A 21,520-nucleotide genomic window follows, 5' to 3' on the forward strand; every position below is an offset into this window, starting at 1 on the left:
TGAGCTGCATCTACGTGGCAGGATCTTATTGGTGTCTGGAGCACTAGCTACAAAAATCTGGGAATTGTACGTTTAACTCCCAAGTCTCTTCCAGCCAAGAAGACATGATACAAGATGGCAAATGGAAATTCAGTGAGCCAGACCAGAGTATTCCATTCAACTGTAGATAGGCAAACATTCTTATTCCTTTAAAGGGAAGAGAGAGATTATAAGAGACATCTGCTGAGCTTGACATTGACCTTAGTATTGGTTAGAAAAGACACCTTTTGTGAGCCATTAAGAAAGGATGTAGCAACCACTGGGAATAAAGCGTTCATTAAAAACAAATCGTATTGGATAACTTAGTAAGTGTTAAGTAATAGATCCAAATGGCTTAATATGTCTAGATTTTAACAAGGCATTTGCCCTGAACTTTTATATCACGGGACAAACTTGGGAAATGTGGCCAAGAGAATAATATAGTTAAGTGGATTTGTAGTTAGCAGAAAGATTAAAAACTGATGACTAGTAGTAGATATATGTCCAATTGTAGTACATGCCATAGGAAGTTCTATTTTATTCCCCATTACATAATGACTCCAACAAGAATGCTGATTTTAAAAATAGGAATAGTTATTATTTATGAAGAGCTTACTCTTGGTGAGGCACTGTAGATACATTATTGCCTCTTTTACTCATCGCAATAGTCTTGTCAGGCTGTTATCTCCATTTCAAATGTGAGGAAACTAATGGCAGAGAGTGTAAGTGGCTTGCCCCTAGCTTCACATCTAGTAAGAAGCAGTGCTGAGATTCATACCGAAAATAGCTTCAAGGAAGAGGTACCAGTGTGGAGAAAACCACAACATTTCTGGGAGACACTGGTCAGAACCTGCCAGGAACCCCAGAGCATGGCATTTTCTCAGGCATTTCACATGAGGCTGGAAGATGGCCCACTGTCCTTCGGGATCTGACTGGTATCTCAGGGATCAAACTCACACTGACAAACATCCACTAGAGGCTCTATAAAAAAACAGATGCTGATTTACTAACTCATGAGAAATGCAATAGTCAAGCTGACCAAATATAGGTAATATGCCTGCATGTAAAAATCTGAGGGAGAGCGTGATCAGAATGTTGACTGCAGAAGATAGACTCAGCCTCATCAGGGGATGCTGGGCAGAATGCTGTCTGTCCACATTCTCTGCCAATCAAAATGCAGATGTACACATCTGCCTGACTGGGTCCCTGGACCTACGTTGGAAGGGCACTTTTTCAGTCAAATGTGCCAGAATTTGCCTTTCTGATTCCTTTCTAAGGCCCACATGACTGATTGTTATTTTTTCTTTAGATAATTTAATGACTTCACCTAAGTTGTTTGGCCTAAAATTTATTCTTTCTTTTTAAGGTGACTGTTTTGATTGATTTTCTGCTGATACAATTTCTTAGCTACAGAAAACAAATTTGATTTCTGTGTTTCCAAATTCACTGTTGTTCGTGGGCACTACTGAAAAGATGTTGGTCTATTTGACTCTTTCCTTTACCTGTGCCACCATTGGTAGATTAACAAGAAGCAGAATCAGTGCTGCCATGAATAGTTTGAAAGCAACACAGGTTTTTAAAAAGACAGTCTTTTTAATTAACATGGGTTCACTGTGAATCAATAGTGGGTGATACTGTTACCAAAGAAGCCAAGACAGACTTAGCTGTATTAACTGTGTGGGTGGAGTGAAGGAGCTAGTGAAAGAACAAAGAAGTTGATAGTGCTCCCTAATCTTCAGTGATACTCCGTGCCTAGACTCACAATGTTTATTCAGTTCAGGATCCACATTTCCAGATAACAACAGACTGGAATTTATTCAGAGGAAACTGACTAGATGGTGATAGGACCTGAAATCTCATTCTGACAAATGGTGGTAGGATATTAGTGGTGTTTAGTTTGAGGAAGAAAAGACTTAGGGAAAAAATAAGAAGAGCCAAGAGCTACTGGGTGCTTATAGACTAGACCAAGGGTTGTGCTCATTCCTTTAATGGATTTCAGATATTATAGATATGCCACAATGGAAAAGGGACTACTCTGCTTCAAGAGTTACCCTGGTAGGCAAAGAAAGTCACCAGAAACTATAGAGACAGCTTTGTTTATTAGAATGATGACTTTTCTAACTCTCAGCAACATAATGAGCTGCCTCAATATTAATGTATCCTGTTTTTCGAGATGCTCAAGTAGAGACTGGCCAAACTTTTTATGGAGATATTTTGGAGGAGAATAAGTATCAAATGGAAGAATTAGTATTAAAAGGACACAGGGACCAGATGAACTATAAGACCTTGTCCAATCTTATCCTGCTAGTCCATCATTATCTTACAATACAGTAACCCCTTTTTGCTGTTTTAGTTTAGTGGCATGAACACTGCATGGTTAATGCCACTTCCAAGTCAACAGATCAGTTGTAGAGAACACTGATTACTGCATTCCTTCCTGGCAATTAAGACAAAATCCAACACCATCTGAAGCCACAGGGATGGAGGAACAGAAAATCTGTGAATGAGTCATTAGGTATAATAACAAGAAGAGACTCAGTTCCTTATTTGATCCCCAGACCCACATATTCTGAGTGTGGGAGAAACAGTCCTGTATATGGATTGTTTTCCAAAGCATGGCAAATTTTCACTCTCAAATAGTTTGAAAGCTTCAAATGTTAGTGGCATTCATTCCTGTCTTTGTATTTAAATGCAGTTATTCATGCTTCTAAAAACCCTATGATTACATTCCTTATTTTGAGCTTCATTATTGTTAATGTGCACACTTCACCATCAACCAACATTTACATTCATGGCAATGAATGTCATACCTTAAATATGGCTCCTGTGAAGGGGAAAGAATAATGTTCACTTAAAATAACCAAACAACAATGGAGTTTTATAGCTAGAGAAAACCTAAATATCACATATTATTAGATGAGAAATTCAAGCTCAGAGAGATTAAATGACTTGCCACATTCACATGGCTGGACCTGTAGAAAGCAGAGCACTTTCCTTTTTTTCTTTTGTCTCCCACTCAAGGAGGCAATTATATGCTGGGGTTTTTTGGCAAGATACTCTCCTTTTTTTTTTTCTTTTCCTAGCAAGTAGAATGGTTTGATACTAGTCACTTCTAGATCTTTATTCACAGCCTGGTTGGCATGGGACCTGAGGAGAAAGTATCAGAGAAGGATTCCAAAATAGTATTTTCTTTACCCATCCCCTTACTCATATTAGTCGGCAGAAATTCTAAGGGCTTCTTGGTTCCTAACTCTGGATTGCTCTTGGATCCCTGCAGTGCTGCGTATGATGCTGTTCTTGACAGAAATGTGGCCATTAAGAAGCTCAGCAGACCCTTTCAGAACCAAACGCACGCCAAGAGAGCTTACCGGGAGCTGGTCCTCATGAAGTGTGTGAACCATAAGAACGTGAGTCATTATCTTTAACCCTCTGGCAGTGGGAGGCTGTGCGATTGGAGAAAGAACATCCGTGTGCCAACTTGAGTAGGAAGGGCTTTCTTTACTTTGTCATTTCTGCCTGTTAAGATTGTTTATCCTTCCATATGTTACATTTGATTTCATTGTCCTCATGATAGCTTTCTGCTTAAAAATCATCTCAAAACCATATGGTGGAAGAGGGGATAAATTTGATAGGTATTTCCTGCTGTGAAATTAATCATATTTGGTTATCTTGTTCCAAAATAACCAGAGAGCTCCAGACTTTTTCCAAAGTAATCAAAAGCAAAAAAATACAAAGCCAAAAAATATCCTGCAGAACTATATTTCTTTATAATTTAAATTTAATTATTAACAGATGAAAATTTTTATCTCCTTTTTCCTTTAGCTATAGTCTAGCAGTGGCCTTCGAATGGTCACTGTGCTTCAGCATCTTCTTTTTTGTAGGGCTGGGCCTATGTGTGGCGACATATCTGCAAAGGCCATCAGGATCATCAAGACCTTTTCTCATGGGAACTAAGTAGGGTACACCATCATAGGACTTTCTTCAACTTCAGAGTATAAGCTTCTTCCACTGCAGACAAAGGCTTCTAGAATTCTTTCTATGCTCCCATTCTTCTTAGTAAGGGTATATGCAAGATCACTCATTATTTTAATAATAATTATTATTAATAAAGAATTTATAAGTATAGTGCATATAACTTATTACATCTAAACGTATGATGGAAATAAATGATAAATTCTTATACTAAAACTATAACAATAGCTATCCTAACTCCCTGCAAAGTTTTTCTTAAGTATGAAAATCTCACAGGATATGTGAGATTCCCTTTTCTAACAAGGGAATTTGTCATGAGGCCAACCATCTCTCACGAAGAAAAAGCAAATGTATATATGAGAGTTTAGTTGGAAGATATGTGGATTGTTTCTCCAGTGACAATGTTCTCTTTTCCTCTATTATTCCACTGACTTTGCGATTCAGCCATTTGATACATAGTTGTTAAATAAATGAAATGTGCCCCATGTACAGATATAGATGCTAAGATTACAGTAGTGGAGATAACAGAAGCTAATCCCTGCCTGTGTGGAGTTCATGTTGTACTGGTGAAAGAAAAAGACCATCCGGAAAAATAGATAGGCAAATGTAGAGAATGTCAGATGGTGATAAGCACTATTAGGGAAAACAAAGCGAAAAAGGAAAATTATTCTAGTCAGTGCTGGGTGGTTGAGCTTACTTTTTAAAAGAGAGTGAGCAGGAAAGGTCTCACTAAAGAGGCAAATTTTATGAAGAATGCACCCATCTCTAATTTGACCATGCAAGGAACATGGTACTTCTAAAAAGGAATATATAAATGATGGGAAGGGTGATTCATAAGAAAAGTCATTCTACTAAAGCAATTTATTCTGCCAGTATGTTAAATAAAGGCAGGAACAAGATTAACCACATGGCCAATGCAATCTATTTTTATGATAGCAGACAGGATGAGAAATCCCATGGGCAATGGAAAATGGATAGATGCAATCAATGAAGCAACTGTATGGGAAATTTTGATAGTTTGTGACTTCATATATTTATATTTCCCTAGTCTTCCTTCCAACCCCCATAATGCATTAAACACACTATAGAGAAATTCCCATGTGTCTGGCAAATTTGAGGGAATCCTACTCCCTGTTCTTGACTGAAATGAAGAGGTTCACATTTATGATACCTAAAAAGAAGTTCCCAATTGAAAGGATTATTTGTAAATGGCTTTCCAGCTGCTACCCCCCTTTTGTGTATGTCCATGTGCCCTTGTGTACGTCTGTGGAACTAATTTTCTGGAACTCATTAACAGGAACTCACAACCAAATGGAAGTTCCACATTAGTACTTGTGATACTAAATAAAAGCAGTCAGAAGGCAGAACTCTGTAAATGCTGTGGAAAGTAAAGTAAAACTGTAAAGTAATCCCAACTAAATCTTTAATAATAGAGAAGAGAATGCATTTAGCAAATGAATGCTTAATTCTAGGAAGTGAGAGCTAATGTGATTGTGGGGCCAGAAAAAACACTGATTCATATCTGCATTTTAAGAAACTAGAATAGGGGTGCCTGGGTGACTCTGTGGGTTAAGCCTCTGCCTTCGGCTCAGGTCATGGTCTTGGGGTCCTGGGATAGAGCCCTGCATCGGGTTCTCTGCTTAGCAGGGAGCCTGATTGCCCCTCTCTCACGGCTTGCCTCTCTCCCTACTTGTGATCTCTGTCAAAAAAACAAAAACACTTTAAAGATGCTAGAATAAAGGAACCGAATCAGATTCCTGTGTGAAACTGTTGAAACAAAATGAAAACACCTGTGATGTGATTTTTTTAATGACACAGTTTCCAAATGATTAGTAGAAGACATTAGAATTTACAAGGGAGCAAAGAAAGAACAAAGGGAAATCAGAGAAGATGAGGCTATAAAACAAGGGACTAGGAAATGCAAAAATAAGAATACATAATGGAGAAGTTACCTTTTAAAATAATCTTGATTTACGCAAAATTGTAATGCTATTGTCCAAATTAATTTTAGAATAGCTAGATTATTCATTTTCCAGGGGATACAGGTTAACATTTTCCCATATTTAAGGGTTGTTTGTATATGGGGTGTGTGGGTGTGTGTGTGTGCCTGTGCACAGTCTCTAATGATTTTGTTTGAGCAAATACCAAAATGAATTACTTTGCAAGATTGATGAAATACTAGAAAAACAGGCCCCCCAAATATGTGTGATTTACACAATGAAAGATGTATCACAAAGACATTTTTCAACACACACTATCAGTTTACAGAGTAAGATACTTTGTGATTTTTTTTGTCAATAATTCTTCAACAAATGAAAGCTATGTGAGGCCTACATCATTCCCTAGATTTGACTGCAGCATTTCTCAGATATTTAAAATCACTTCATATGTTTCCATGCCACTCATAAAATTTACTAAAATTTATTAATTCATAGTTTAAAGATGTTTAAATCTGAAACTTGTTCTTATCCAGTTTTTGTGAAATAGTTGATTCTATCCTATGAGTAGAACATTGTTATCCGTATTTAAAAATTTTTATTTTGTACTGGCACATTAATAGAGAATATTTAGTTGTAAGGACATTTTCAGTTGTTTATGTACGCAGTATATTTGGAAATGTGGCAAAGTTGGTTTTTTTTTTTAATTTACTTATGTTAGAAGGCAAACCTCTTTGCTACCTAATACATAAAATAAACAAAACAGGAAACAAAACATTTACGAAACAGAATTTTGATAAATTTTTAAATATATTTTCCACTACATTTACACTGATATCATCTAGAATATACCTTTTCCCAACCTATCATTATAGCTTAGTTTAAATAATATTTGTGTGTAAAACAGAAGCCAAAAAACTAAATAGCAACACACAAAAAAATCTTAAGTTAGAGCACCACTTCGTTCATTTGGAAGAACAACATGACCTTGCTACATCTTGGTGGGTGTTTTGCTGCTGCCCATTTTTCTTACATGGTTTTTCTTCTTTTTTTGTTTGTTAACTACAACTCTGTATTCTACCAAGGAGGATCACACTCTAGGCAATATTTCAATTATATACCTTCTCTGACTCTTCCTTCTGTCTAAGAACTTAAGCTTTTTATTATATTTAACTTGAAGACATACATCATGTATCCTTTCTGAATACATTTTTCTGTGTTCTGTGAGACCGTTGTAGAAATTTTTTTCCAACTTTTCTCTTTCTATAGTAGCACTAATGTATGACTTTGAGTTGGGTTAAATACTTGTTTAAATATGCTTTTTAAATAATTCGTTCTCTCCATTTTTCTTTCTCTCCTTCCTGTGTCCCTACCACTGTTTCTTTTCCAGATTATTAGTTTATTAAATGTCTTCACACCCCAGAAAACATTGGAGGAGTTCCAAGATGTGTAAGTAACAAAACTCAGGAAGAAAGGGAGAGCATAGCACTCAAACAATGCAAGGGAAATTGACAAAATCAATGGATGAAATCCCTTGTAGAGACTGAAGGGAGATAAGAGCTAATAGCAAATGAAAAAGATCCAGTGATGGAACAGAAGGTTCTGTTTCTGGTGTTACTTCCTGGAAAGACACTTCTGCTTCTGTCCGGTCTTCTGGTGCTTGTGCTTTATGTCCAATATCCTTGATTTAATCAGAGAAGATTTATTATTATGTATTTTTATTATCAATCGACTTTGAGCTTTCTAGAATGACTCTATTCACTTTGAGAATTAAATTATAAGAAGACCATGTTAAAAATCATTTAAAAATCTTTATTTCTATTTCTGTGGTGCCTTTGATTTTGTGCAAAAAGAATCTATCTAGAAGTAAAGTGACAATAACAGGGGAGAGAAAATGAATCCTAGTACATTGTCTTCTTTGACACAGATACATGGCATTTAGTGGAAGATGCTATTCTAATTTTTTTTTTCTTATTTGCAATCGTAATGCTGAACAAAGAATTCAGGGAATTTGAGGAAAAGTGAGGACAAGATGAAGGTAGAAAATATGTGGGTAGGGGGAAAATAGAAAATATATGAGCAGAAACCGCACACTAATAAATGCCACTTCTGCTAGTAACCTTGTGGTAGAGTTGGCTTGGCTAACATGTGGGCAATACATGAAAGCTTTTCATAGTCTTAATTCGGTCAAAGGTAGAGCTGGGAAGTTTGGAAGACTTACAGATTTAGGAGGGGATTCTGACCTCTTTGAAGGACTTCACAGATCCTGTGATTTAGAACCAACCTTGTGGATTTACTTTCCAGTTACTTAGTCATGGAACTGATGGATGCCAACTTGTGTCAGGTGATTCAGATGGAATTAGACCACGAACGAATGTCTTACCTGCTATACCAAATGTTGTGTGGCATCAAGCACCTTCATTCTGCTGGAATTATTCACAGGGTAAGACCACCTCCTCCAGAAGTATAATTAAGGTGTTTCTGGAGAAAAGAAAGAGCAACTGTAGGTTATTTTCTTTATGTAGAAAGGGTAGGTTGAATATAATGTACTTCCTCATTTCTTTTAAAATAGAATTAGCACAAAGTTCACTAATGTGTAGAAGAAAATTTAAGCGATACTGTAGCTGCTTTTGTTTCATATTTTGTTTCAGCGCATTGAGAGTCAACTTCTGAGAAGCCTCATGTTTTCTAGTCCCTTGATTGGCAGAGGTCATATGTGCAGCTGAAATAAGACTGTTCGTTTCCATTTGTCTCTGGCAGTATAAAGACAGCTTCTCTGATCTGCTCTTCTGTCAGGCCTAGAAATGAAAAATAAGCTGAAAGGTCTATGTTGCCACAAGGAGAAACCTAACAATGACAAAAAATGATATGTCATTTATTCTAAAACCTCTTCCCAAGATGATCCTAAATTGTAAAATTGATAGTCCAGTTCTCTTCTGGGTTTAAGAAGTTTTTGAAGATATCTTAAAAGTAACAAAAAAACCAATTGTAAACTTCTTTCGGAGCAGTAATCATTTGCTTCATATAGCACTTTGCAGTCAAGGAGGGGGACCCTAAGAGTACTATTGCAAGACTGCCATATTGATTGAGTAGATAGAACTTATATGTTCCATTTGCTGCTGGCTTTTAATTTCTTCTCTTGTTCCTGTCGTCAGGATTTAAAACCAAGTAACATTGTAGTCAAGTCTGATTGTACATTGAAAATCCTCGACTTTGGACTGGCCAGGACGGCAGGCACGAGCTTCATGATGACTCCTTATGTGGTCACACGTTATTATAGAGCCCCCGAGGTTATTCTGGGAATGGGCTACAAGGAGAACGGTAAGAAGGCTTCGGCACAGCAGTCACTGAAACCATGAAGAAAATGTATATACATGTTAGATGGCCAAGGGCAATGTTCTCTTTCATGTATATGTATATATATTTTTAATAGGACTGCCAACTTTCATATCTAGAAGGTTTTTAAAAATGCTACTAGGAAGAATCGCTCGTTAAAAATGAGAAGAATGTTTAAAAAAAAAAAAAGAACTACAAATCTTTTTTTTTTTTAAATATTTTATTTATTTGACAGAGAGAAATCACAACTAGGCAGAGAGGCAGGCAGAGAGAGAGGAGGAAGCAGGCTCCCTGAGGAACAGAGCGCCCGATGCGGGGCTCGATCCCAGCACCCTGGGATCATGACCTGAGCCGAAGGCAGAGGCTTTAACCCACTGAGCCACCCAGGCGCCCCTGTAGTTCTTTATTTATTCTGAATATATGTATTTTGCCTGTCACTAGGCAAAGGAAATGTCTTTTCCCAATTGACTATTATCTTTTAACTTTGTTTAAAATATCCTTTGTCATATAAAAACTTCAATGTTAATAAAGCCTACGTAATTTATCTTTAAAAAAAAAAATGAGAAGAATGTTTCTGAAAAGTAAGCTTTGCCATAAGAACACTAATATGTTATGGCCCAAAAGAACTGTGGATAGAATCTGATTAAACAGTCAAGCAAATATTGATAGCACATATGCTGGAGTTATTGAGACAAATTGCTATCTGAGTTGCAGCTTAGCTCCAAGTGAGTATGAAAACAGGAAGTAGTCTGTTGCATTTAGCCATTTGGTGTTATCGCTATCTTAGGTTGATGGCTCTAGTCCTAGGAAAAGACAAAAAGATGTCACAAATCCTTGGAGCAAAAATCTTACAAATGCTCAAAGAATAGTCAATTTAGAATAATCCAATTTGTTCAAGTTAGATAAGAGTTTCTTTAATCCTTTAAACTGCTCTGTGAGTAATATTTAGGATAGCAAATACCTAGTAAATTTTTATAAGTTCCAAATCATGGAGAAAATATTCAATTTTATATTATTGGAGAAAATATTGAATTTTATATTACTGCTTTCATTGAAAAATCTAGTATTCATGAATGCTTTTAAAGAAAAGAATCCTCAAAACGCATTGCAATTTGACTTTATTAAAGGCTTTATAAAACATTTATTAGAATGCTTTGCCATATATTATTTTGAAAAGAATACCTCTAACAAGTAATGTAACATACTAAAAAATATATCTAATAAACCTAAGAATCAAAATTATTTTAAATTAGGATTGGATGTGTGTGCTTAATGTATCTTGCATGGTTACTTTATGTTTTATTCTATTTAATTCCTAGCAGTCTATTTTTATAAATTTTATAAAAATAATTATCCATTTATTTTTATGTGCAGGTGTTACAGGGTGCATTTATGAAAATTCCCTGGCCACCAAAGTTTTAAAAACTTTCTTTGTGTACTTTCAGGTTAGAAGAAGGCCCATACTTCTGTGCATTTGTGCAGAGGAAAGGGAGAAAGTCAGCTCTTAGGAAGGTCAGGTTCATTTTGGTGAACGATGGCAGGATTCTCTTACCTTTTAACTTGGAAGAGGCAAATCTACTCCTCTTCTCAAGGTCTAATATCACATCTAACTTATTTGGAAAAGAAGACATTTGTATACATTTTTCACAGGCTGTTTGTAAAAAAATCAAAGGGGAACCAATTTTAAGAAATCAAGAAGTCAAACATCTACCGAGCTCTGGGGGTAGGGTCTGAATTTTCCTATCATGGTGTTATGGATCTTTGCTGCACAAATGGCATGTCATTTCCTCCCTTTTCCTTCCCTCACCAGAAAAGGCTGCAAGTTACTGCCTTAATTTTTTTTTACGTCTCTAGATCTGTGAAGGCATAGCTAGCACCCTTGTGCTGCCCTCTTGCCTATGAGAGGAAGGTTATCATGCAGAAAACCCGCTTGTTCCTCTATCAGGCATGCCCAGCTATCCCATGCACCTAACCCTGCCTTCCTTCCCCAACAAACATTTCAGCCTAATGTTTTTGCCCCAAAGTTGCCTTGGTCCTTACTAAAAAGCAAGCTGGAAGACGGTAAAGATTGGTAAGAGAAAGTGAATCATGTTTGGTTAATGAGTATGACAACTGAGAAATAAACAATACAAACAAACAAAACACTTTTTAAACACCTTTAATACCTTTTCACTTTACTTCCAGATGACTCCTTTATACATGTGCTAGTTGATCATATCTTTGTTCTTGAAATACTTCAAATAGAAACTAAAACTGATGTTTATTTACAAGCATAACTTCTGAAGGAAAAACTAAGTCCCGAACACCAGGGATTCCAATACTTCTGCCTTTAAACCCCGGTTCTAGCCATTTCCTAGTTTCTTGGATTTGCTTGAGTGTACGTTGTTTTGAACCAGCCAGCTAAACAAACAAACAAACAAACAAACAAAAACAAAGGGAACAAAAGAGTGGTCTCTTGTTGCCCTATTCCATGTAACTGAGTGGAATAGAAAATGGAAAAGGTTGATTAAAATTATTTTCGCTATATCCAGCAAATAGTCAAAAACCCCTGGTCTCTTTTAGCTGCCTCCTTAACTATGGAGATGAATTTGGTGTAGTTTCTGTTTTTCCATGTCACCTCTTTGGCACTGGCACTACAGAGGTGATCTGAGGTACTCATAATGTAATTTTCAAAAATTAATATGAATTCTCATACTAAACATTGCTAATGTATATTACAGTGTTGATTTTGATTTGGGTGTAACTTTTGGTGGGAGACAGAAATGGTACCTTCTAATCAAACTGTTCTTTTTTCCTCCTCCTTCAGAGATCAATTATCTTAGTTAACTTTACTTTCCTCCCTTTTCTTCACTTCCCTCTCTCCTGTTCTAGTGGATATATGGTCTGTGGGATGCATTATGGGAGAAATGGTTCGCCACAAAATCCTCTTTCCAGGAAGGGACTGTATCCTTGTACCTTTTGCTGCAGCTTTACCTGTTTTGTTCTCTCTCCCTTTAAACACATAATGATTTTACCAGGAGAGTAAAGATAGAAGCAAAAAGTTGGGTAAGTGGTGTCATTGTGATTAAAAAACAAAGTGATGATTTATATAATCTGACCAGTACTGAACACTCCCTGCTGCAATGATCTGTTTTAATTAAATTTTTAATGGGCTTTTTTTCCTTTAAATTATTTTCTTGTCTGTAACTCAAAATAGCAATACTATTTTTTTGTAAATAAGAGAAGTCACCAAATCCCAAATTATTAAAATGTCTTTATCTTTATAACTAGCAAAAGGAGTTACTATTTGCAAGTATTTTCCATCGTTTTTTCTAAAACCATTTTATGCTTCTACAACATTTAGGCATAATAATTTCTCTCCTTGCTGACATCCTAAACTTCTGTCTAGTTTCATTGATTTGAATTACTCTTGACACTGTCCAGTCTTAAATAGGTCAATATAGCATATCCTTCTTAAAACATGAACTTCCACATTTAAAAATAATAATTATTATTCAGATTGTCAGAGATCAGCAGGGTTTAAAATAGGCTTCCCATACTTGACTTGGAGATAGACTGAGGCCCAGATAATTGCTTTTCCAGTGAAATTTAAAACTTTAAGAAGTAATATTTATTCAACTTCTACCACTAAATCCTGTACTAGATTCCATCAGAAATTTCTTGGAGAGCTATCTGTGATTTAGAATTATTAAATGAGCTCACATATTTCTGAAATGACCAAAAGTTCATTCTCAATGTCACATATTAGTGTTTGCAATATGTAGGTAATAAAGTTTGTATATTAATAGAGAATATATTTTATACATATAGAAATACCCTCATAACACACAATCATGCCAGTCTAGGTGGAACAGTTGCCAACTTTAACAGTGATAATGCGAGATTGAGTTTAGTATATTTACTATATATGAAATTTTTTAGAAACTGGCAATAAATATGTGGTCCATAACTCTATTAAATAGTGTATCTGATTAATGAGAAAACTCTATTAAGGAACTCTTTTATTATGTAAGAAAGATTAGGGTTATTATTTAGTAGATTCAATGAGAAGTTTATACCACCATGAGCACTCATTTATGTAGGCATTTATTTATTCTGCTGGGTATTAGTAAGATACTCTCTAAATTCCAATAATAAAGCAAGAGTAATGACATCTTCTAAAACTGTACTGTCCATTAGGTAGCCACTAACCACATGCAGCTATTCAGTACTAAAATTATGACTAGTCTGAACTAAGGTTTATTTTATGTGCAAAATGCATACTAGATTTTGAGGATATAAAAAGAAAGCATAAGAAATATCTCAATTTTTATATTGATATTAAAATGACAATACTTCCTTTTACTTTTATTTTAAACCATTTATATTTTGAGGATAAATTAAATATCCAAGGTAGTTGGATTGAATAATATTATAATTTAAATTCATATTGAAATGTACTGACTTCATATAAACATAAGAGTATGTGTGTGTGTGTGTGTGTGTGTGTATGTATGTGCTTTTTTCTTTGGGGTATAATATATTTCAGACCAAAAAAAAAAGGAACTTCTCAATCAGATACTCAAAGTGAAGTTGCACAGCTATGTCTTTATAATGCACTGGTTAGTGGAAGATAAAAAGTCACAAAATATCTCATTTTCATGTGATATAAGTCACTTGATTTCCATGTGGCCTGGTTCTCTGAGATCTACTATAGCTCTTCAGACATTTATCAGGATTACTTTTCTCCTATTTTAGCAGTATGAAATTTAAAAGCCAATAAAATTAGAAAAAGTCAAAACATTTTCTAGCCAAAAATGTCTTTCAGGAAAAAAAGCAAACAAAGATAATAACATCATATTGATAATTCTCTATTCTTCCAATGATTGTTTTCTTGGAGGTCTTTTTTCCGTTTTATTATAGTTTGTTTCAGGAAAATATTTAGAACTGAGAGTAAATTGTGCTAAGATCAGTACATAAAATGTATATCCTTGAAAAAAGTGATCCTAGAAATTGAATAAACTTTAAAACAAAAATTTAGATTGTGATAAGGTTTTGTATTTGGTATTCCTTTATCTCAGTGATGATCATATAAAGAATGGTCTTTGATAGCCTACTGTCATATATGATAATGAGTTGCATACAGGCTTAAAAGTCAATGGAAAATTTATGTAAAGTCATTTATAGTGGAAAACATCTTTCTTAAGTTAAATTTTACTTAAATATGAGTAAATGATTTCCAGATATAATGTGTTAAAAGAACTGCCATTTTTCTGGAAATGTTTCTATTTAGATTTAACTCCTTAGTTCATTTTACCTTTAATTAAAATTATAATTTAATATCTTAAGTCATGACCACATTTAAAAATTAAATTGTAGCATCCCTATTAAACAGTGGATTACTGTACTCAGTGTTTTTGAGTGGAATTGTTTCATTAATCTTTACATGAAGCTACAAGTTTATGATTAGAGCTTCCCATCAATAATTGAAATATCAGAGCATTGAATTAATTTCACTAACCATGATGATCAGATACAAGATTTGGGATTGAGGGAGTATTTATGGAGAGATGAATCATACCAATATTTTAGCATATTGAAATGATTCCAGGCTGTACTGACAGTCATAGCCAAGTGTAGTATATGCTAAATGGTTTCTTCCGAGACTCTTCAGAGATGTAAAAAAAAAAAGCAATCATAAGTTCTTGTGACTTTCCCTTATAATTATTCAGAGTAATTTCTATTAAATTTCTGAGGGTAAAAAATTATATGATAATACTCTATCATCATGATCAACATTATTCCTCTCTCCCACAGAACTTTTTAACATTCTCTTTCTTAATCTGAACCTACAACAAATATAGTAAAACACCTTGACAAATTGGGAAATCTTATGAAATTATTATTGATGACTGAAGTTTTACCTATTTTCCTGCATTAAAATGGTCTTTGCATTTTGAGAAACACTGTGTGGGTTTCTGAGCTACTGATATGATCCAGATGATATCATAAGGTAGTTTCTTGATTATTAAAGTGTTGGCAAAATACATACATACATACACACATACGTACACATACATACATACAAATTTGCTTTTCCATTAATTACTTTTTGATTTTTTTAATATCCAAAGGATTATTTATAAAATATTTGTATTTATTATGTGAATGGTTTAATAATACATACATACACTATTACACACTCAATTTTTATTATAGTATTATGATTAAAACCTATTTCATAGGCTATATATTGACATACAGTATTACTAAAAATTCTTCGGCCCATGACAAATTTCAAGTTAGCAGTAAATATATGATGTCCATTATCTCCTTTAATCCAATGGTCATAGAAGAGGTATCAGTCACTCTGCATTTCATTCAGATTTTGTTTCTTTCAACAATATCTTATAGTAAAGTTACACTGTCTTAGAAGTTGTGTTTTTTTTTTTTTTTTTTTTTTTTTTTTTTTTTTAAATTACTTAAATAATTTATTTTGAAACCATTAAAATATACATATATATTGAAGTGGTCTCTGTGATACACAGTAGCAGTTTATTTATTTTTTTAAAGATTTATTTTATTTATTTATTTTATTTATTTTTTTTTTTTTAGTTTATGTTTTCTATTTATTTATTTTTTTTTCAGTGTAACAGTATTCATTCTTTTTGCACAAAAGAAGTTGTGTTTTTTTTTTTTAAAGGACATTTAGTCCCTGACTCCCTCCTCCTCCCCAAGCTCCAAAAGGGTCATGCTATATTCTGTATTACTGAAGTTTCATAATACCAGTAGAATTTTCATATAATACAAATTCTTTCTTAAAGCCTACTTCTTTTAGATATATTCTTTTTACATTTTTTTTTCCATTCTACTTCAAATGGCAACAGCTTCTTCAAGCAAGACTTGTGAAGCCCATTATCTAGAGTTCTTGGCCAGAGTTCCTTGGACCTCAGGGATATTAAAGAGAGGCATACTGTATTCATTTGAAATTTCTAGACTTCAAGTATATTATCTTCAAATAAGGCCAAATAGACCACTTTTCTTTTCCCTCTGAAGACATGAGAAATTTCAGTTAGGATGAAAATGATGTACATATAAACTTGCCAAAGAGCCAAGTTATTAAGGAACAGATAAATGATTTGTCCAAAATGTACTTGAGTAAATAAGGAAAACATCCTCAAATTTAATGAATGTCATAGCTTTTCTAAGCTTGAACATGAAAATTAAGAATAGTCAAAGTAAAGTGAATCAAAGTGAATCTCTAATGCAGAGAGATATTCTTACTCCTTCTTACCTCTTTGAAATAACCATGCTTACTTTCTAATAAACTTTTGCAACTAATACATTACTATAGTCTGAGGCTAATATTATGGTAATACAGTATTATCTCAAACCATATATGATTTATGACTTTAAATAAAGGTCTGAAGTAAAACTTCAGTCATTCTTTCATACCCATAAACACACTGCAGATAATCATGAACATTAAAAAAACTTTTCACTTTTATTTCTCTGTACTTGTTTAAAAGAATATATTTTTACCATTAATTTGTTTACTACTCTTTTACTATTATTTTGAGAAAATCTGAGTAAGACAGGAATCAGTAGATTGGGAACTCCAGATAGACGTGATCTAGAAAGATGGAAGAGGGACACAATTCTAATAGGAATATCCCTTTTGCAGGAAGTTGAGACTAGACCAGAGTACAGCAGAGGGCAGGAGAAGGCATGAGGTCATAAAAGGAATTCAGGGTGATATATTTCAAGGAAGCAGCAACCGATGGACTTCCAGGGTGGAATGGAAGACAAGAAATTGAGGATCTGGACCTTTGACCCCTTGATGTCTAGGAGAAGAGCTGCTGAGGGCTAGCTTTCGCAAAGCTCCGCTAGGACTACTCAGAAGTTCCGTCTCCTAGAAATGCATGCAGAAAAGTTTAAAAGCATATTATTTTTTCCTGTTCCTCTACAGTTCTATAGATAGAATACTGAGTGATTTTTTAAAAAAGATTTTATTTATTTCTTTGAGAGAGAGAATGAGAAGTGGGAGGGTCAGAGGGAGAAGCAGACTTCCTGCCGAGCAGGGAGCCCGATGCGGGACTTGATCCCGGGACTCCAGGATCATGAGCCGAAGGCAGTCGCCCAACCAACTGAGCCACCTAGGTGTCCCCTGAGTGATTTTTTTTTTTTAATGAAGTGAAAAATATCAAGGGGGAAAGCCACAAACTATAAGACACATTCTTTCGTCATTGCTGTGATACTCCGTTCAAACTGTCCTGGCCTCAGGTGGCCCTTAGGACAGAGTTTGTGAACAGTGATACCTTCTGTGTGCAACCCTCTTGCTTCCTTCCACAGTCCACTGAAAGTCAAGTGCATACTGGAATAGGGCTCCAAGAACTGGCATCTGGTCCTGTTCTGTTTGGTCATGTGACCTCCTCTAAATTTTATTTACTTCATAAAATACCTCCTCTCCTTATCTTACAGGATTGCTATGGAAATAAAACATTAGATGTTTACAAACACACACATACCTGTAAATACCTTCAAAGCTAAGAAACACAATATTTATTTTATAAAGTTAATTAGATTGGGGACACTCCAGCCCAAATAACCTTCAAATTGAATTAGGTAAACTATAAAAAATGAAAATAACTGAAAGTCTACCTAGAATAAAAAATTTCTCTCAAAGGATGAGAAATGAAAATTATCTGTGCATTAGACAACAGTAAAAAGCAAGAAAAATAAAGTTTGCCATTTGCTAAAATACTTCTATAACCTGATGTACAGAATAAAGTGAAGGTACTGATATTGGTGATGATGTGAGACATCTGGAGCCAGGGTATTTTGTTTATTGATCAGAACAATGAAAAGTAAAAAAAAAAGTTTAAAGAAAAAGACATTTTCCAACATTAAGACTTCTTTGAATTACTTAATCCTATACACTACAGAATTACATGGAATTTGAAAAATGACATTTAAAACAAAATTGGTGCAGCAAAAAATTATTTAAATCTTTTTTATGACAAAATATTTTGTAAGTTTATTAGTCTATTTCATTTGTAACAATATAAAGGTAAAAGTTTTCTCCTTTGCTCTAAGTTTCAGTGGATTTTTTCTGTTTCATAAGAAAGCAAATCAGAAATAGAAAGTGTTTTAAATAAAGGTTAAAAATTAATAATATAGTGACATAGAAGTTCTAAAGCAAGAAAAGCAAGTTGAATCAGTAGCCTCAGACAGAAAATCTTCCTTTGATTTCTTGGCATTAGAATATTTAGCATTCCATAAATGTTATTTTTCTTACTTAGATTTACATGTGTAAAATATATGTTTCTTTAGTCTTTTATAATTCCATGTCTTCACTGAAGTTTAAAACAATGTGCTCTTGTTAACTATCTAGACTTACAACTTTTGAAACAAACTTTTCAAAGAAACAATGTGATATTAGAAAATCATATGAAATCTTGCTGTTGTATTTTGTGGTATGCTTTGAAAGAAAATTTATCAAAGCACATCGTCTGAATCCTATGTCAAGTGAAGCTATAGTTAGATTAGGGAGAAAAACAATGCATTCTCACAGTTGTGTTACCAGAGTCACATAATGTCCTAATTGGAAGATATTTGCCAGGTTGCTAGATAGACATTCACATAGTCCAAAAACATTTCACTGTAGATTACAACCCCAGCCATTGGACAGAATGTGGAAATAGCAATAGAATGCTTTATTTAGATTTAAGGTGCCGGAGCCTACATTATATCATTTCTCTCTCTTGGCTAGAACAGAAAAAAAGAAGACAACTTAGCATAATTTAATGCCTGATAAATGATACGATGACACTTGAGATTTTCTCACTTAGAAAATTAATCACCATAATTTAGTAACACCAAAACTTACTTAACATCCCTTCAAGGGAAAGTGACTCAGTTTCTAAGTGTCACCATTGCAAATGAATTTCCTTTCTGCCTATGGGAATACTGATGATGGGAGAGGAAATGTAATAAATCAGAATCATAATAGCAACCAGAATTCTAATTGGGCAGCACTCACGTACAAAACTCTTACAGAGACCCAAATACTATATCAGGCAGTTCCAGAAAGCATAAAAATCCAGTTTCCAACAGTAATTGAATTTGCAAATTTCTTCCCAGGTCTATGCATGATCAGTATTCATTGAAATATCTTGAAAAATCTCATAAAATAATCTAATCTTCTTGCTAAGCAGATATGTATATTAGTTGAGGGAAGACTTACCACCAACCCCACCTCCCTGTTCTGACAAGATTTAGTATCAAATTCTTTTATTACCTATTTCCTGTTTTAGTTGTGATGAATAATTCACAAAATCTGGTGCAATGAGTTTATCTTGAGAAATAATCTTGTCTTGAGTATGTAAAGATCCATATAAATGTGCATATATTCTATGTTTGTAATTCATATTAATAGAGTTTATCATTTCTAGGCACGAGGCTTAGCACTTAGGTGGCTTAAGCATGGAGAGTCTATAGGAATAATGATTAGTGAATAAGGTTAAATGGGAATGGGAAATTGGGAAGGTTTCTAGGGTATTGTTACTCAACACTTCCTTAAAATAGAGAAAACAGAGCTCATTATATGAATCAGTAGTTCAGATCTAGAGTTTTTATCTCTGCATTATTTTTTGAAAAGCTTTATGATCTATTAAGTCTAGTTTGGGTTCTGACATAAAGTTAAATTTCCAAAAAATAATCTCTTTTAACTTTGAAATATCTGCATCCAGCAGAGCCACACAAAGGAGAACTGGAAGATATGCCAATTATTAATACCAATTATTAAACCAACAACTATCTAGAGCCATTTGAGACTGAAGCAATATAAGGATTAAGATTCCATTTAGATCACCTGTTACTGTTATTGCTGTTGTTTAAAGGTATGCAGGGGAATGAAAGTCAAGGGATTTTAGTCTGAAACATGAGAATCTGTCAGTTTTAGGAAAGGAGTGGCCAGGGCTAATAGGCTATATTCGCATAAGTTAAAATTATTATTTAGATGAGGAAGCAGGGAAATTTCTTTTTAGATAATAGGAAAAGTTTCATCGGTTCAGCTGTGATTGAATATGTGGAATGCATTTTTAAGTGGTTTTAACAGTGAAAGGATCACCCAGTGCCTTGTGAGTTTCCCTCACTGGAAAGACTTCCTTATTATATCTAAATATAATATTAAATAAACATTAAATAAACTTTTCCAGAATATATTTAATACCAATATATAATTCATACTTAGTTACCAAGCAAGGTAGAAGGATCTTTACCAGGCACAATCCTATCAAATCCTTTTTAAAATTTTTACATGATAAATATTATTTATCATCCCCATTTTAGAGGATGAAATTTATATTTAGAGAGATGAAGTACCTTGACCAAGGTTATAGAGTTAAAAAGCAATCAAGTTGATTCTGTAGCAGAAAAATGAGTATCTGCCAGAGATAATATAGAAGAGATTTTTTTCATTAAATAAAAAATAAGAATTGATGTTTTCTAACTCCCCGATACAAATACTTCCAGATTCTGTTTGTGGCAGAAACCACCTTTTCTGAGTGTTTGAATGGGTACAGGCAAGAGAAAACCCTGCTTATTGAGTTTTTATCTCTCTATATTTTTTTTGTCTTTGTCTTCCACAATATCTATAAAAATAGATACACTGTAAATAGCAACTTAGACTGGTCACTTTGGACAGTATGATAAGAAAACTTGCAATTCCAAAACAGATGCATTTTCAGAGATCTTTTTACTCTCTCACAATACCAATCAAATTTTCTCACAATACCAATCTCTTGTGAGACAGGTATTATCCATAGTTACAAATGCATTAATAATAAAGGGATGCACAACTGTTTGCTCTATCTTTCCCTGATATTTTTGCATGTCACTTGCTTTCCTAAAATGGAAGCAAAACAGATTTGCTTCTCTTGGTATGCTTGTCACCTTCAAAGCTGTAACCATTTCTTTGCAGTGATCATTCTGTTTAGGTGTTACGTCAAATAATGGAAACTTTGTTTTTAACCTGAGTGAGATTTTCACATTGGAAAGAATCTCATGAGGAATTCTTTAAGGTCACTGCCAAATTACAAAATGTAATTTGAAGAGTAAGTGGAGCAAAATTACAGTGTACTGCTATTTTAATGTCTTTTCCTATTTGCTGCCCCTCAACATCCCTTATTCTTCTAGGTTATCTTCCCCCTTAAGAATGACTTATCTCTCTTTCTGACTTTTCAGTAGGAACACGTGAGTAACCAAGTATGGTTAAA

General features: G+C 34.2%; 1 protein-coding gene across 9 annotated transcripts in view; it reads left to right on the top strand.

The window, feature by feature from the left end:
- MAPK10 (mitogen-activated protein kinase 10) overlaps positions 1 to 21,520 on the top strand; it is a 321,579-nt gene that overhangs the window by 226,386 nt on the left and 73,673 nt on the right. For 8 of the 9 annotated variants that reach the window (XM_045997788.1, XM_045997786.1, XM_045997795.1 and 5 more), the window contains 5 exons: positions 3,296 to 3,425; positions 7,318 to 7,376; positions 8,232 to 8,370; positions 9,083 to 9,248; positions 12,135 to 12,206. In XM_045997788.1, the coding sequence (XP_045853744.1) occupies positions 3,296 to 3,425; positions 7,318 to 7,376; positions 8,232 to 8,370; positions 9,083 to 9,248; positions 12,135 to 12,206 (566 nt within the window). The remainder of the gene's footprint in view (positions 1 to 3,295; positions 3,426 to 7,317; positions 7,377 to 8,231; positions 8,371 to 9,082; positions 9,249 to 12,134; positions 12,207 to 21,520) is intronic. The other variant, XM_045997787.1, reaches the window with a different exon arrangement.

Source organism: Meles meles, chromosome 2 (assembly GCF_922984935.1).
Source record: "Meles meles chromosome 2, mMelMel3.1 paternal haplotype, whole genome shotgun sequence".
NCBI classification, from domain to species: Eukaryota; Metazoa; Chordata; class Mammalia; order Carnivora; family Mustelidae; genus Meles; species Meles meles.